General features: G+C 45.0%; 1 protein-coding gene across 5 annotated transcripts in view; it reads left to right on the top strand.

Annotated features, from left to right (window-relative positions):
• LOC117005092 (ubiquitin-associated protein 2-like) overlaps positions 1–18,235 on the top strand; it is a 222,010-nt gene that overhangs the window by 145,513 nt on the left and 58,262 nt on the right. For 3 of the 5 annotated variants that reach the window (XM_033076364.1, XM_033076366.1, XM_033076362.1), the window contains exons 20-21: positions 1,111–1,202; positions 4,233–4,283. In XM_033076364.1, the coding sequence (XP_032932255.1) occupies positions 1,111–1,202; positions 4,233–4,283 (143 nt within the window). The remainder of the gene's footprint in view (positions 1–1,110; positions 1,203–4,232; positions 4,284–18,235) is intronic. The other 2 variants (XM_033076365.1, XM_033076363.1) reach the window with 1 other exon arrangement.

Genomic DNA, 18,235 nt, shown 5'->3' with positions numbered 1-18,235 from the left:
TTTTCCACCATAGTGCCTTTTCCATATTTGGCTCAGTACAAGCCAGCTTGTACTGCCATAATTATGTGGCATTTATGTAGCATAGTCCATCTGCAAAGAGCTTTATAAATAGAAACCAGAGCAATTCTGACTTGGGAAGTTTTGGACTAGGAGATTCACCCTGTTTGTATTCCAGATTATAATCAGCTCTTTGCTGTGAGTTCACATTAGCTTCAATTTCAGTCTTCTCTGTGACTTGAATTCATTTGGCAGTGTCAAAATATACTGCAGTGCTCATTATCATACACCACATCCAGAGAAAGGAAAAAAGTGTCTGATGTCTGGGTCATTCCATAGAAAATAGCACTTCAGAAAAAGGAACCACAGAGGGAAGTTTGGAAGGCTTCTTGCACTTAAGTGAAAGCAATGCTAAATTCTCTTTCTTTTCTAATCAGCTGGAACTGCTAAAAGGAAATCCTAGGGAAGGAAGTGAATGATTTAAATATTAAGATCAGACTTAATTACAGAAGAATTTCTCATTTCGATAACTTATAAATAAAGTGCCTGATGACTGGTCAAAGTGCATTTTTTTTTTTACTTTTCTGCTTCTTAGTTTTGCTTCATGTAGGCAATTAAACTGCTCCAGTTTCCTCTTTGTTATTCCCAGGTGCAGTAAGTCACCCACAAAAAGTATGCTGGCAACATTTATTGCTTTCCAGTCTATTGCTGGTGATAAGGGACAATGTGTCGACAGAGCAGAAAATGAAAGCAGATAATTTGCTTTTAGATTGAAAACAATGCCTGAATTTTGCCTTCAGGAGAGGACCAAGGAAAGGAGACATTCCTATAATTCTTGTAATTCTCTTGGACAGAGTAAATAACAAAATTAGACTGTTCTCTGATGGGACTCTTCAGTCTTAAGTAGTCTGTGGTTTCCCTTCCTTGAGACATGGTTAAACTCTCCAAGCTATTTTGAGCATTTTCATCAACCAGCACAAAATTCTTCTGTGTAGTTCTGCTTTTACAAACTAAGACAGTGCAGCTGCCAGGACTTGTGAGTTATCTTGTCTCAATGCTGAATTCTTTTATTTTCTAAATACTTGTTAAAGTGCCTGTATTTTAATTCTACAGGCAAAGCTCCCCCAAATCTGCCTCAAGGTGTACCACCCTTGTTGCATAGCCAGTATATTGTGGGACCTGGAGGACTTCTGCCTGCCTACCCAGTAAGCGATTTGTTTGTCCTTGATTGCTTAAGCCTTGTTGCAAGTAAGCCATCCAGACCTGCTGTTGTCTATGCCAAGGCATTTCTGTTGGCACATGTTGCACCTGAAAATCTTGTTCCAGATGCTGAAAAATGTTAAATGTATTCAGTGAGAGTTTACTGTTGATAGTAAACTGTTTAAGTGTTGGTACAGACCTGATCTGGCTGCTGTTGAAGCTAAACATGCATGTTGCTATGGTTTTCAGCATTACCAAGTTTTAGGCCCTTTGAATAAAATTAGACCCATTTAGATTTGTTTTTCTAGAGTAGATAGTATTACATAGTAATGTAATAGTAATAGTGCATAGTAATGGTAGAAATGTGCCATGTGTCCTGTCTGTCATACTTTTAATAGATTGCACAAACTTTTAAAAGTCTGACCATGATCAACATATTTTTTGTTATCTGTCTTTTGAATCAGAAACGTAATTCTAATAATTCTTCTATATCACACTGAATGCAAGGTTGCTTTGTGGTCTAGTCATCGAATCTTAAGTCCTCCTATTTTCAGAAGTACAGTAATTTCACAATTACAAGCCGCACCTGATTATAAGCCACACTTCCAGGGTGTCAGCAACGTTTCGTTCTTCCTCCATATATAAACTGCACCGGACTATAAACCGCACTTTCGTTCGCAGCGAGGACCTGCATGCAACTTTCACAAAGTTGCCAATTAGTAACAGAATTGCGGGATTTACTGCCTCGGCTTGAGGCTGTGCAGGCTCGGCCCCGGCTCCCCCTTCCCCCGCTGGGGAGCTGCCCTGGCCCGGCTCAGCTCCCGTTCCCCCCTCCCCCGCCGGGGAGCGGCCCCAGCCCGGCTCCCCTGCCACCACCGGCCCCGGCCCTGCTTCCCCATGGCCACCAGGGGTGGCCCTGGCCCCGCTTGGGGCAGGGCAGGCTTGGCTTGTCTTGGGGCTGCTGCAGGCTTGCACTTCTGGGTTGGCAAATTTCTGAACTTTTGTTCATATATTGGCCACTCCAGATTACTAGCCGCACTTCCAGGTTGGGACCGAAACTTTAGTCAAAATGGAGCGGCTAATAATCATGAAATTACTGTAATTATTACAGCAAGGAAGGCTGTTGTTCTTACTCCCAATTCTAAATGCCCTGTAGATTTTTTACAATTTGATGAATGATGCATCTGGAAAAACCATATTGAACATGGGACAGTAATATTCTCAGAGGACTACTGTCACAAGGAAACATCAGAGTGAAAAGCCAATTTAAACTTTGCTCTACTAGCCTTAAAATGCTATAGTGCACCATGGTAGCACAATGTGACATATATCTGTATATCTGTTCTGGTTTCAGTTGATAACCAGGCAGAAATATTAATTTAGTGTAGTGGTTTTGGTTGAAGAATTTGAATTATTTTGTTGTAAGATAGGATTAGGAGGAAGGCAAAACAGGTTTAACTTTAAATGGCACAAAGAGAAATTTTATTGCTAGAAACTATAAGGAAAAAACCTTAGAATAAAATGTTAGACTACTTTTCTCCCCTCTTCTTTACTTTTTTTTTTTTACACTGAAAATGTAAAACAAAAATTTAGTTAGTTTACTGTTTTTAAAATAGATTTTTACCAATTTACTTGGAAGAGGAGACTTTTTTTTTTTTTTTTCAGTTTATGGAGATTTTTTTCCAAGAAACAGTTTTTTGGTGGTTTTGATGTTATAGTGATCAGCCACCCGGAAGAATGGAATTTTTATTACTATGTAAAAAATTTTTTTCCTAACTAATAGTTTATTTAGAACTGTTGTTGAGGACTATATTAACTATGAGGCACACATTAAGGATTATAATAGTTCAAACAAAAGCTTTCTTTATTTTTTAAAAAACAGAGGCTTTTTTTCTTCTTCCCTAGGGAGCAGCAGGAGTTTTTATTTTCTCACTATTCCAACTCAGGGGATTACAGTAATTTCAACATTTACTTACTCTAACACTAATGCCTCTGCTTATATTTTAATGTGTTATAGGGAAACAAGAGTTTTTTCTCCATAGTTTTAAAAAAGGAAAAATTTCAGTCCATGACTCTTTCTCTTATTTGGGACTTGATTCTTTTTTTTTTGTTTGACTTTGGTGTTTTCATGTTATTTTTGTGCGTATTAGTATTTTGGGCTTTTGTTTTTTTGTTGTTGATTTTTTTTGTTTGTTTGGGGTTTTTTGGGGTTTTTTGTTTTTTTTTTTCTTAGGAGAGAGAACAAAGCGTTTGTAAGTTTTATTCTGGGCAGAGAAAGAGTTAATACCTTGCCCCGGGCAGCGGATGGTTTTGTGATTTCTTTCAGGCTGCAGCCGGGAGGTACTTTACGATATAGAATCTTTTTCAGCAGCCATGCTGGGTTGGATTAGGATTTTAGCAAGGACCCAGCCAGAAACAGTGGTGTGTTGCTTGGCTGCATTCTATTTGGGGGGGAGCAAACTCGGCTCAGCCTCCCCCTCTCCGGCCGCAGGGGCCATGGCAGGCAGGCCTGGCCCGGCCCCCGCCACGGGGCCGGAGGGGAGCAGCAGGGTGGCCCCAGCGCAGAGCTGCTCCCAGGGTGTTAGCAGCGGCAGCATTTCTGCCACGCTGGGGGGAGGGGGAAGCAGCCAGGATTTCAGCATCCCAAGGGCCTCCCCCCTCACCAGCCCGGGCCCGGCCAGGCCCACAGGCCACGCTGGGCTTGGCCCCAGCCAGGCTATTACCTTCTGAGAAGCCGGAAGGGAAAGAGCTTTCCAGGGCCTTTTTGTCTTTACATGTGTGCTTCACAAAGATGCATAAACTTTCTCATTGGTGTAACAATGTGCCAATATTAAAAATCTGACACTGATTGGTCCCTGTCAGGTCCAAGGGGGGCTGCCCAGGTCTCAACAGGTAAAAATTTCAGGAAACCTTTACAAACCACCACAACATCTTTAAAATAGACTGGGCCTAGGTCAAACTGTTTAAACAGAGCCCAAAATTGATCATCATCAGAGAAATGTGTTATAATGTTTTATTTTTTATCTGTCTTTAAGCAGATTTATGGTTATGATGATCTCCAGATGCTTCAATCCAGGCTGCCAATGGTAAGTAAATGGCTTGGTTTATTTCATTTGAAACAAGTTATCTTCAGTGTTGATCATTTGTGCAACGCAAATTAATTAATTTGATAGTGACTAAGAGTTTATCTCTATGTTCTATCTGCTGTGTTTTTAATCATCCAGTTTTCTAGGTGGTACAAATTGATACAGTGAAAATGTCAATTTACGAATAGAAGCAAATGTGCTCTGTGCTTTTGAGTGGAGAAATTTTTAATTGTTATAGGGAGAGTATAACATCTTGTCTAATCTAGTTGAAGTCTGTGTGTCAATGTTTTCTTTTACCAAGAGATAGGATTGAACAGCAAGTAAACAAATTGACAGTCATCAGTGGGTGCATCTGACAGGTTTTGGAGGTGCTCATGTCACCGAAACTGTGGGAAAGACAAAAAACCTTCAACAACATTTTTCATGTTATAAAGTCATTACTTTATTCTGGCCAAGATGTACCACAGAAATCATATCATCCACACATATCCCGGATGTGCAGAGAGAATCATTCCATGACACATTTTTGCAGGATTTTGTCCCAAACTTTATACAGCCAAAACTCATAGAGATGCACTGTTTTAAAGTTCATTGGTCCAGAGTTGAGCAACTCCCAGTATTCAGTTTCCCATTGGATCCAAATCTGCTCACCTTCGATGTTAATTAGATCTTCATTCTTCAATTTTCTTATCAACCCTTTCTGGACCACGTCTCCAACTCTGCCAGAGGTGGCATCTGAGGGTAGATGTTAGTAGATGGCCGCTGATGGCCCATTATCTTTTGGGCTACTCCCAGTTTGATGATATGTTGAATTCATCAGACCCCACCTGGTGGAACTATGCCCTGGAAAGAAATTTAAAATTCTTTTTCCCAGGGCAAAGGCAAACAAAACCCCTTGACGAAAGTTATACATAATTTTTTAAAGTGGTATGTTTTCCAACACTCATAGGTGGAGATCTTTGCATGTGTATCATGGCAACAAATGCAGGTGAGCTGCAGGAGGGAGAGTATATGAAGTTTTCTTCTTTACCTGGATCGAGAATGTAAGTGGCATGAGTGAAGCTGAGAGTTAGATTCACAAAGAGCCTCAGTCTAGATTGCAGAAAGGTAAATAATTTTGTTTTCAGAAAACTAGGATAAGGATCTTGAAGAGAACATTTGGTAGTATGTTACTGAGAAAAGTCACTGGATTAAGTTATTCAGTGTATCTCTAGATGCAGAAATGGAGCAACAAGCAGTGATCTGAAAAGAAGTATCACTGGATGAATGCTATAAATAAAGGTCCAAGTCAGAACCAGGTCTTTCATGTGGAGTCTGGGGAAAGACAGTCAGATATTCTAAGGTAAATACAGAATTTCCTAGACAAAACCTTGTCCAGTTGCACAGTCTGATCACCTGTCTCAAACTCAGGCAACTTTTATTTTATAACCCAGAAAATAAAGCATGCTGAAAATTCTAGTCAAGAGTGTAGGTTTCTTAGTGCAGTTATGGCTAGGCTTAGGAGGAGTGACTGAAGGAGCTGGGGTTGTTAAACCTGGAGAAAAGGAAGCTCAGGAGAGACATTATTGCTCTCTACAGCTACCTGAAAGGAGATTGTAGTGAGGTGGGTGTTGGTGACTTCTCCCATGGAACAAGTGATAGGACAAGAGGAAATGGACTCAAGTTGCACCAGTGGAAGTTTAGACTGGATATCATGGAAAGGGTTGTCAAGCACTGGAACAGGCTGCCCAGGGCAGTGGTTGAGTCTTTTCTGCCCAAGTGAGTCTCTTCTGTCTGTAATGACCTGGTGTTGATTGTGGTCTGTTTCCCTTGTGTGTTACCTTTGTTATTAGCTGATCTTTTCACATTTGGAAGGGTTGTGAAATGATGATGTTTGGAAGAACCTGGGGAGCCCCCTCCTGGACCAAGGACCTTGGGGGGGGGGGGGCGGTGGTGGTGGCAGCTTCTGAGGAGGTGGCTCTGGGTGTAGACACTTGATTGTTGGATGTGTTCTTGGATACAGCTACCCCAGCTCCTATGTTTGAAGCTTCTGAGGATAAGGAAGAAAGACTTTTCCTTCGGGTATATATATTGCTCCTCGTCCTGCTGGATTGGGTCCCTGGCTGTGGCCCCATATATGTGTGCCTGTAACAGGAGTCTTGTGCTTTCTCTACCTTTTTGCTTGAGATGGCTGAGGAGCAAAGAAGAAAATGCCCCCCATTAAGGCTGTTTGTAAGCAAAAGGTCTTGCATTTGGGATGGCCTCGAGCCCCTGTGCCTCAAGAGGAGGGGTATCCAAGAGTCCACTGGAGATGGAGCTGAACCAACTAATCCAGTTAGAGCTCTAGTATGAGAAGGAGGTGGTGGTTTCACTTGCTGAAGTTTTAAGGTCCCTTCCAACAGAAAGGATCACATTCTACTTCTATGAGAGCTATTGTTGTTATAAATTACCACAATCAGGTATGTTGATAAGGAATGGGCAAGCAACGCTGGGGATGCGGGGAGTCTGTGCTCCACCAACACGTCCGTTCTACTTTTGGTCACTGGCCCTTTTATAGGCAGTTTCTGATGGGGCCGTGTCATGCCCACTGAGCTGGGGTACAAGTCCGAGCAAGCCCGAACATGTTGGCTAGGATTCAAGCAGCAGTGGCTACAAGCCCCCACCAGGTCTAGAAAAGGCTGGAACACGTTCTCAGGTTACACTCCTAGCAAGCAGGTTAACAGCAGTAACAACTCCTGTCATGTTTTCGCAAGCTTGCATTTTCTTTATACATTAAAAGTGGGTACAATACATAATTACAGTGGCAAAAAATACATAACAGTAAAAAGCTAGCAATTCACAGCAAAGTGATTTTACAAATATAATGAAATTATTATATTTTACTGTGTCTCATGTCCATGCTTTACTTTGAGTTTAGTATTCTTGTTTATATTGATCCCATGGTGTATTTCTATAATGACACAAATCACTATGAAGCATCTCATGTTGTCATATGTTTTATCAAAGCTTTTGGAGCAGGGAAAATGTGTGGTGGTCTTGTCAGGCAGTGTTGTGTTGGGGAGTGTTGCAATAATGAGCAGACAGGACTCAAGTTTCTTCAAGCAGGGAAGCTCATTCTTTATTCACATAGCTCATATTTATAGGAAATAACAGAAGGCACTGTGTTAAACCTAATTGGTCAGCAATACAGTGAAACTCAGTTCATTGGTCGGTAAAGGCTATTGTATATGTCTATCAAATTTCTCTAGATATGTTTACATATTTTCTTTACTGATTCTCATTGGACAGATTCATTGTTAATGCAGGTGCAAACTTTTTTTCTCTCTAAGAATAGTTTGTGTTAACTGCATACTTTTAAGTTACCATAAGGAAAATTTATAAGCTGCTTGTAGCTTAGCTACAGTAGCAGGGCTTAAACCATATTTTATAAGACCTTTCTTTTATAATATCTCTACCTGTCTGCAACAGGGAGTGCTGTGCTTTGGGTACTGCATATGCATAATGTTTTGGCATACCCAGCTGCTGTTGTCACCGAAACTGTGGGGAAAGAAATAAACCCTCTGTGTTATAGATAATAAATGAATCGAGCCGAATTGAAAAGATTTAATAAGCAATTTTTATTTTTGCAACTGAAATACAGTCCTCATTAGCCACAATCAAAAAGACAACACCGAGCCTGGGATCAGCGCTGGGTGAACACATATGCTGATGCGACGTCTATCACATCGGATTCCCCTGTGTTCACAAATGCCGTCCTGGGCACTCCATTTTTATACAGTTTTTTTGGCCTGGGGCAAAAGTCCTTTTTTTCTGCCGTGGATTCCCATATTCATGTAGTCTCCTTTCTCTGCAGTGGACTGGACAAAGCAGTTTCTGGGTAGCGATGAATTTTGATGTGTGGCGTTTTTGGATTATGGGAACTGAGTATTGAAATGTAGGTCTTCCTGAGGACCCTGGTTATCTTGATTAATGGTGATTATCAAGTACTCATGGCCAGGGAGTTTCCAGGACTGCCTCATAACAAGTCAGCTCCCTTGGGGCTGGTTCTATTAACTTGCTAATTGCGGCTTTGTTAGCAGCTGCAGCGCTGGAATCCTGTGAAGTACAGTAATTTCACGACCATGAGGCGCACCGGACTATAAGGCGCACCCCCCAGGAGCCGGCACATTTTGCAACTTTGTAGATCAGATAAGACATACCGGACTATAAGGCGCACTTTTTTTTTTGCAGTGAGGAGCCACGCGGCACGCAACAAAGTAACGAATTGCTGGCAGGTGCTCAATTTGCAAACATTTTTCATAGATCGGTGTAGCCTTTAAATGCAGCCCCAGGTGCCATCCCCGTGCAGCGGGCCCTGGCACTCCCGCCCGCCCCGGGCGCCGGCTGGCACGGCTCATGGCACCTGGCTCCCACCACGCGACCGCGCTGCGTCCTGGCTTCCCTGCGACCGGCAGCGGCGGCGGCGCTTCCCATTGCTTCCCCACGACCGCGCCACTTCACTTCCCCGGGGCTGCGCCACTTCTCGCTGCTTTTCGGCGGCCGCGGGGGCTTCCCCGCCGCCGCTTCTCGGCGACCGCAAGGGACTCCGCCGGTGCCACGATTCAGCGGCTGCAGGGGCTCGGCCAGCGCCGCGATTTGGCAGCCGCAAGGGGTTTCCCTACTGCCACTTCTCGGCAGCCGCAGGGGCTCGGCTAGCGCCAGGATGCGGCGGCCGCGGGGGCTTCCCCACCGCCGCTTCGCCACCGCCGCTGTTCGGCGGCCACAGGGGCTTCACCGCCGCCGCTTTTCGGCGGCCGCAAGGGGCTCTGGCGGCGCCGCAATTCGGCGACCGCAAGGGACTCCGCCGGTGCCACGATTCAGCGGCTGCAGGGGCTCGGCCAGCGCCGCGATTTGGCAGCCGCAAGGGGTTTCCCTACTGCCACTTCTCGGCAGCCGCAGGGGCTCGGCTAGCGCCAGGATGCGGCGGCCGCGGGGGCTTCCCCACCGCCGCTTCGCCACCGCCGCTATTCGGCGGCCACAGGGGCTTCACCGCCGCCGCTTTTCGGCGGCCGCAAGGGGCTCTGGCGGCGCCGCAATTCGGCGGCCACGGGGGCTCGGCTAGCGCCGGGATGCGGCAGCCGCGGGGGCTTCCCCGCCGCCGCGATTCGGTGGCCGTGGGGGCTTCCCCGCCGTCGCTTCGCCGCCGACGTTTTCGGAGGCTGCAAGGGGCTCTGGCGGCGCCGCAATTCGGCGGCCACGGGGGCTCGGCTAGCGCCGGGATGCGGCAGCCGCGGGGGCTTCCCCGCCGCCGCGATTCGGTGGCCGTGGGGGCTTCCCCGCCGTCGCTTCGCCGCCGACGTTTTCGGAGGCTGCAAGGGGCTCCGGCGGCGCCGCGATTCGGCGGCCGCGGGGGCTCCGGTGGTGCCGCGATTCGGCGGGCGCGGGGACTCCGGCGGCGCCGCGATTTGTCGGCCACGGGGGCTCGGCTAACACCAGGATGTGGCGACCGCGGGGGCTTCCCCGCCACTGCTTCCCTGCCGCCGCGATTTGGCAGCCGCAGGGGCTTCCCCGCTGCCGCTTCGCCGTCGCCACTTTTCGGCTGCCACAGGGACTCGGCCAGCACCGCCTTTTGGCGGCCGCAGGGGCTTCGCCGCCGCTGCTTCGATGCCGCTGCCGGACGGGCTCTGCTCAGGGCTGTTGCGGGCTCGCACTTCTCGTTCCCTCCGCGCCCGGACCAGGGCCGCCCGGGTTCTTGTTTCCCCCTCACCCGGGCCAGGGCCGGCACCACTCGGCTTGTCATTCCCCCCGCGCCCGTGGTGGCGCCGCCCGGCTTCTTGTTCCACCCGGGCCCGGGCCGGCGGTGGCTCCCTCCCTCCCCTCTTGGCTCCTGTCGGCTGTGGCCACCTGCTCCCGCCCCCCCTCGCGACTCGGTGCTCCCGCGGCACCGCCCCCCCATTCCGGCTCGCACTTCCGGTTTGGCAAATTTCGCAACTTTGTCCATCAGATAAGGTGCACCGGACTATAAGGCGCACTTCCTGTTTCGGGTAAAAGATTTAGTCAAAAGGGTGTGCCTTATAGTCGTGAAATTACTGTAATCTTTTCTTCTCACTGTGGCTCAGTGTTCCTAAAGTTACTTTATTAAACTCTTTATTTATACAAACATGATTCATCTTTCATAACACACTAATTACTTTATAATATATATCGCACTGTGTGAGAAAAAAACCTCACTCTGAAATAATTTTTTTTTTTAAAGTTTAATAAGAGATAAAAGGGTCAATATCCCGCACTGGGGTGCCTGGTAAAACTGCCAGAAGCACCCACTTATCTATAAGAACTCTTCTTATATACTTTCTCATTGCATTGCTCAAGTGCATATTAATGAAGATTATACATATTCAAACATTCTTTTGAGTTTACATGTTTCAGGAATTCTTTATCTCAGTTTGACCCCGACCTCATCTTCTCAGAGTATGTGCCACAATGCAGATGTGATTTTTGACAGTCTTATATTTTATTTTTTTACAAGGCCCCCTGGTCTATGGTTTGACAGTTAATGATAGCCGAAGGGTAAGGAGTAGATTCCTCCTTGCTCGTTAGGTGTTATTTGCCTGGTTTTTTCAATGTTGTCTTATCATACAGGTGTTCTAGCCATTTTTACAAGTACTATCAGTCAGCATTAGCTATTTAACTATCATCAGTTACTTACAAAAATAAAGGCATTAGTTATTATTTTACAACTGCAATTCTGCAATAGTTTATGTTACAATACACAGTACATGGCCTCTTTTAATATTTTGCAAAAGCTTAAACTATAATATATATTTATCACACTAAGATATACAATTTATACAGGGATTAGGGTATTAACCATAAAAGGCTGACAAATTATACTATATCAAAAGCAGTTACAAATAATTGTAATCTGTTCTGTATCAAAATAATTTACAAAAGCCTATAATAGTGAAAGACAGGATCTACATAGTTATTTCTAACAAGCAAAAGCCTCAATTGTCATTTATAACACCCTCCACCAACATTTTTAGTGTTAGAGAATCAAGGCATTACTTGTTTCTGGCCAGGATGTGCAACAGAAATAATTTCAGCTACACATAGCCCAGGTTGTGCAGAGAAAACCATTCCATGACACATGAATTTTACTAGGTTTTTCAGATATTTATACAGTCAAAACCCACAGAATTTCATTGGTTCCAAGTTATGTAGTTCTTAGTATTTGGCTTTATATTGGCTACAGATCTCTTTTCGTCCTATGCTAATTAGGTCCTCATTCTTATCTCTCTTTTTCCAGACTAGGTGTCTCCCACCATACCAGGGATGATGTTTGGAGTTGATGGTCTGTTAACGGCCGTTATCTTTTGTGTATCTTCTGTGCTACTCCCAGTCTGTTGAGATGTTAAGTTCATCAGGCCCCACCTGTGCTATGAATAGTTATCAGAGTTTAGATAAGTCCTTGCCTTTTGCCCAGGCCTCTGGCAGCAGACAGTAGTCTTATTGGGGCAGCCAGCACCCCAAAACCCACTCTCATCTACAAGTCCTTTAATAATGGCCGATTAGGTTTATTATAGAATTAATTATTTATTTAATAGATACAAAATTAACTGACATTATTACTTTAAATAGACTAATTACTAAACAGGTATGAAACAAAAAAAAAAAGGGAACTACTAGTAGATAACATACAGTGTGAAGCCAAAAACTGGGTAATAAAGTAAAACTCTATAGTCAGATGGCTACCGAGCTGGTATTTGTTTATTCAACGCTGGGAGTGAGGGGGATCTTTCTGCCAAAAACTCACTCCCTCCTCTTTAGCCTTCAGTTCCATTTTAAAAGTTCTCCTGCGCAACATCACAATTGCAACGTATCATTAGCATCCTCGTATTTGCATAAAGCTGTGTCATGGTTTTACAACAGTTTGTTGCTTTCATGCATGTGTCAGTTCCTTCTGTGGTGGTCTTTTGATGAAGGCTTCTGTAGTCTTCCTCACAGTTGAACTTTTTACCTCTATCTTCAGCACATGCCTGGTGCTTCTTGTTTTTTCAGTCAAAGGTGTTTTTAGCTAATTTTCCAGTTTATAAGTTCCTTTAAAACGTGCTGTCTTTTCTTGATGTAGTTTCTCACTTGCCTTGCCATCTTGCTTTCTTTGTTATCTTGCTTGCTTTACCTGCACATCTTGTTACAATGTTACTTATGGTTCAACTTTTGTTACATACCACTTAGGATTCAAGTGTACAATTAAAGGTACCTATTTACAGCTAGCAAATAAATAGTATAGATTAGGATTCAATGTATGTTACCATTCAATTGCTGATGGGACACACATTAAAATCCTTTTACTCAATTTCTGGAAAAGTAGCCATGAAGATGCATCCAGGCTTCGGGAAGTAGCCATCTTATAGGTTTCCAGGGAATGTGTAAGAGGCTTCTACCTCTCTGATAATCTGTGTGACTTTCATAGTCATAAAGAACAGTGTCTTTGGTCAATGATATTTATTTTTCTTTTATCTCTTCCTACATCTGCTCTCCATATCAAGATGTTGATTCTTGGTCGGGCTGCAGACCTTTTGGAACCAGATGACCCCTTGCTGGGCTTTTGACCTGCCTGGGTTATCTCTCCCATCTGCACCAGCCATCTGTGGTACAGAGGAGCAGGGAGGAAGTCCTGCCATACCTCGTGTAGCAATACACTGGAAAGAAACTTCAATTCCCTTCCCCCAGGGACAAAGGCGAACAAACCTGACTTAAGTTAAAAAATAAAAAAGTTTAAACTTGGTATATTTTCCAACACTGTCCCTGCAGGAGGTACACTGATGTTGGAGGTCCATGGCAGGACCTTGCCTATGTTGCCCTAGAATAGCTCATGCTGCAAGGTGTTTTCAAGCAACACGAGACAGTTGGCATGAAAAGTGCCTGAAGTGGCAAGAGTAGCTGAATTCAGCCTAGTCAAAGTGATCTCTCCTGTGTCTCTTCTTCATGCAATCATAGAACGGATTGTGTGAAAGGGATCTTTAAAGTTCATCTAATTCAATCCCTCTTAAAAACCAATTTAACACAGAAGAACGAAGGAAACTAAGCCTCTGTGAATAAAATGGATTGGACCCAGAAAGGTTCAAAATATACCCCAAAAACACAATTAAAATCAAACGAGGTTAGATGTTGTTGCCAAAAAACCTTGATATATTTTATTTCATAGTAAAAGAGGCAAAGAGAAAGAAAAGAGAAAAATAATACAAATAGAAAAAGAGGTGTGCAGGGAGGGTGGGTGGACAGGGAGAGAGTGACAGGGGTTAGGCAGAAACATGTCACCCTTCTGGGTGTGAAAAGCGAGGTTCACTTTCCTGGTAGATTTAAAAAAGTTTAATAAAAGACAATAAGAGACAAGCAATAAAGCAAAAGGTTATATGGCTGGGTGCTTGGCATTCAACCAAGAGCACACACTAACTTAGAAAACACTTCTTTACGTGCATTAACCTGTTGCATATTCATAGACCTTCATGCATTATTCAAAATCACTCCCCCCTCACCCTGTAAATAAACTTTTCTTTTTTTCCTTATGGCTCCTTCTTGTTGGCATTCCCTGATAACAGAGATCAATAAATTCCTTCCCTGGACTTCTGGTGTTTATCACCCATCTTCATTCAGATAGGATAATTCAAGAATGTGAAGAATTTTTATCACACTACTATTTCTAAGTTTTGTTAATAGCAGAACTAAAAGAAACTATATTCATATAGCAAAGTTTTCCAACATTATACATATAGCATTCATTTTAATATTTGTGAAAACCCAATAATATAATATGTACTTATAACACAGGGGTCCCAAGGACATCTTGTCGTTCCTCTCCATCTGGTCTTCTTGATGGTGACAGTCCCCCGCTGCCCACTGCCGCCACAAAGTATTGCATCCCATGGATTAATATATGTTTGAGCCAGGTGGGAATGCTCAGGAGCCTCCTCTGGGGAGGGCAAGTTTGACACTGTCCCTTGCAACACTGTATATCTTTTGCATCATGCTGCAGTGCTCTGGTGCAGGGTCTGGAGACCCCTTTGGAGTGGGGCCTTTGATGGTCCGTGATACCCCATCTGCTGTCCTTCACGTGGATGCAGCTTTTCCTGGGATGAAGGGACCCCACAGCTGAGCTCCTCTGCACAATGGAGGATGGATCTTCACTGCCCCAACCAGAGGCTTTTTCATTACACACCCAAAGCATCTCTTCCTCTCCCCCACCCTTTGGTGTGAGGGTCTGTTAGAGCCTGGCAGCTGATTGCCCCGGGGCTGTGGTCTCTCTACCCCAAAGGTGCTAAGCTTGATCCCTCTGTGAATGTATTTTCCCTGAGCAGTACAGCCCCCCCCCCCCCCCCCCCCCCCCCCCCGCCCCCCCCCATCCATTCAGGGTCTTGGTAGTTTTTCTCTGCACCTTTTGTACAGTTTTGCTATAATAGGCAAAAGTCCTTCATGAAGAGGTTTAAGCCATAAATTAAAACATTCAGTTTCTGACACCACTCCCTCCCCCCCCCCCCCCCCCCCCATCAGAATGAGCAAGGACATCTTACACTAGATCAGGTTGCTCAGACCCCCATCCAACCTGGCCTTGAATGTTTCCAGGGATGGGGCATCCACCACCTCTCTGGGCAACCTGTGCCAGTGTTTTACCATCCTCAGCATAAAAGAAGTCTTCCTTATATCTAGTTTGAATCTACCTTCTTTTAGTTTAAAGCCATTATATCTCATCCTATTGCAACTGGCCTTATTAAAAAGTCTGTCCCCATTTGTCTTATAGGACTTCTTTAAGTATTGAAAGACCACAATAAGGTTTCCCCTGGAGCCTTCTCCAGGCTGAACAACTCCAACTCTCCAACAGGTCCATGCCTTCCTTTTACTGACTCTAGTCAGTCTAAACTGGTATGGAAGGTGGAAAATGTTGAGGAGATACAGCCTGAAGAGATGAGTCTGATGATGATGACTAAATCCTGGTGGAGGTTTTCCAAAGAAGTTGAGAAAATTTCATTCTTGGGGAGATGTCAAAACAGAGAGTGCACAGGGCTGTGGAGCATGGGAACAGCAGAGCTCTGTTTGGAGCAGGTGTTGAGTGGAGGTCACTTCTCCCCACCCCAAAGGCTTGTCCCTGTGCTCCTGAGACAAGAGGCATCGACATGCTTTTTTGCAACAGGTTTAAATTTTCTGTCAAATAAATAAATGAATAAATACAGTAATTTCACAATTATAAGCCGCACCTGATTATAAGCCGCACTTCCGGGTGTTGGTAACTTTTAGTTCTTTGTCCATATATAAGCCGCATCTGATTATAAGCCACACGTTCCAATACAGAGTGTGATAAAAGTATATATTCTATCACCATCTATTGAGGGTGGGGGCAGTGATCCTTATCTCTGTGGGAGATATTCCACTGATGGGCCATCCATTGAAACCAGGCGGGGCATTGTTCTTTATCTTTTCACAACCCATCCTTCCTCCAGGGAGTCATTTTCTGTAATGGCCCATTGAGTCCCACTGTGTGACTGATAAAATTACTGCATCCCATTGGAAGTTACTCCAGCCTGGGGAAATAGCCCAACATTTCTTACCAAAATAAAAACAGAGGTTTTGGGGCACTAAGGTAGCCCCTTTCTCCACTGGACTCCAGAGGAAAACTGGATTTCTCCACATCACCACTGGACCTTTAGAGGGAAACTGCACCTTCTACAGGACCACTGCTTCAACTGAATCACATCTGTCACTGCAGGAGGACTGCAACCACCATTTAATCGAACTGCTACCAACACCCTGCCTGACGGGGTGTCAGGTTGTACTCTGACTTTGTCAGGGTTTGTTCTTTGTTTCTTTGTAGTACTGTATTTCTATTTTAATTTCCCTAGTAAAGTTATTCCTAATTCCCATATCTTTGCCTGAAAGCCCCTTGATTTCAAAATTATAATAATTTGGAGGGAGGGGGTTTACATTCTTCATTTCAAAGAGAAGCTCCTGCCTTTCTCAGCAGACACCTGTCCTTCAAACTAAAACAGCAACTTTTCGTTCTTTGTCCATATATAAGCCGCACCTGATTATAAGCTGTACTTCGGGTTCGGACCAAAATTTTAGTCAAAATGGTGCAGCTTATAATCGTGAAATTACTGTAGGTAAAAACCCTTTTCAAACTAAATAGAATAAATGAGTAGCCAGTGGAGGCTCAGGGTCCATAGCTGTTCTTGTGGTGGATCTTGCCACCGATTGTGGAGGTGTGAGGACAGCGGTGGGGATGGGGCAGTGATCCAGAAGTGGTGATGGTGGCATGGGTGGAGCTCTGCATGTTGGTCAGGGTAGTTGGGCTAATCACACATGATGTGGGTGTGGTTGTGGAGATGAAAGCAGGTGTGAGCTTCTAAGCAGATGTGGTCCCCCAGGCATAGGATCTGTGGTGGTGGGTGCAGAGGAAGTCCTGGATGCACCCCAAATATTTCTTGATGCTGAGCAGCAGGTTGCAGGGTCCTTGGCCTTCAAAGAGTATGCTACTGGCTGGCACATACTGCTCAAGCTGCTGGATGTGGTGCAGGATGCAATGCCATATCTTGGCATCCCAGTGGTGATGGGCAGGGGTGTTTGGGCTGCTAAGGGTGATGAAGAACTTCGGGAGGATGCAGTGTGTGGTATCAGCAGCTGCTGTAGGTGTGGAGGAGGGTTTTGGGGAAGGGAAAGGATGCCTACTGGTGGTGGCAGCCACGGCCTGAAGGAGATGGAGGCTGTCCCAGAGGAATGTGGTGTTGCAGAGACATGGGTGGTGGTGTATCAACGATGAGAGATGGGGACACTGAATGGTGATCAGAATCCTATTTTTACTGAGCACTACATGTGCTTATATACCATTTACAGGAAGGCTGGTAATATTCTACTACAATCATCTAGTTAAACATCACATAGACAAACCTTACATTTTGACTTAGTAAAATCTTATTTCCCATAAGGCAGACTTGATTCAATCTTCTTGCAGTCAGAGCTCTGTTTGCTCTTGCCAGGGCATCCTTGTTATCAAACTGCATATGCTGATTAAATCTACAGTACTATCAGTCTCATTTACCATAGTGGTGAGGTCTGGCAGGAGCACCAGGGTACCATACCACAGGCAGGGCTGTAGGTCTGTGAGCACAGCCTGGATGGGGCTGTGAGTGCTGAATGTGAGCCTGGTCAGGCTTGGTGGTGGTGTGGATGGGTGCTGCCATGTGAGTGGCTTTATGTGGTGTCATGGCTTTCCTTTCCTCGCTTTCTGAGTGCAGCATGTTTCCCACTGTAGTTTTCAGTTTTGGCTGGTGGCTGTGGTGGCCTTGGGGAAATGCATTGGTGGGGTAGCTGTGCTTAGGGAGGGTAGTGGCATGTTGGGAGGAGGTTGGCTGTAGTGGTTTATAGTGGTTCAGTGGGAGATGTGAAAGTGTTGGGATAGCAACAAGTGGGGCAGTTTTGCTGCTGCTGTTTTTTTTTTTTTTTTGTGGTTTTTCCTTTCCCTCCTGAGCGAGCTCTTATGCCTATTGTATTCCACTGAATTTCCCTTCTTGCCTCTTTTCCTTGTGTAATATGCCAGTATTGGTTGTGATTTTTTGTTTTTTTGTTTTTTTTTTAATTTTGGTATATTTGTCATATTTGTTTTTGTGTCAATATATAATTTTTTTACATTTTTGATGATTTGTAAAATTACAGTAATTTCACGACCATAAGGCGCACCGGACTATAAGGCGCACCCGCCAGGAGTTGGCAAAATTCGCAACTTTGTAGATCAGATAAGGCGCACCGGACTATAGGGCGCACGTTTTTTTTGCAGCGAGGCTCCGCCCCCAGCTCCCTCCGCGCGGTTGCTGGCCGAGGCCCCGCCTCAACCCGGCAGCCATTGGCCCCTGGGCCCGCCTGTACCCGGCAGGGGCGGTGCCGCGGGCCCCCAGGCCCGCCTGTACCCGGTGGGGCCGGGGCATGGCTGCCACCCCTCCGTG

The sequence above is a fragment of the Catharus ustulatus genome, chromosome W, assembly GCF_009819885.2.
Source record: "Catharus ustulatus isolate bCatUst1 chromosome W, bCatUst1.pri.v2, whole genome shotgun sequence".
In the NCBI taxonomy this organism is placed as follows: Eukaryota; Metazoa; Chordata; class Aves; order Passeriformes; family Turdidae; genus Catharus; species Catharus ustulatus.
Note: the sequence above shows the minus strand (reverse complement) of the source record. Positions and strands in the feature narration are given on the sequence as shown.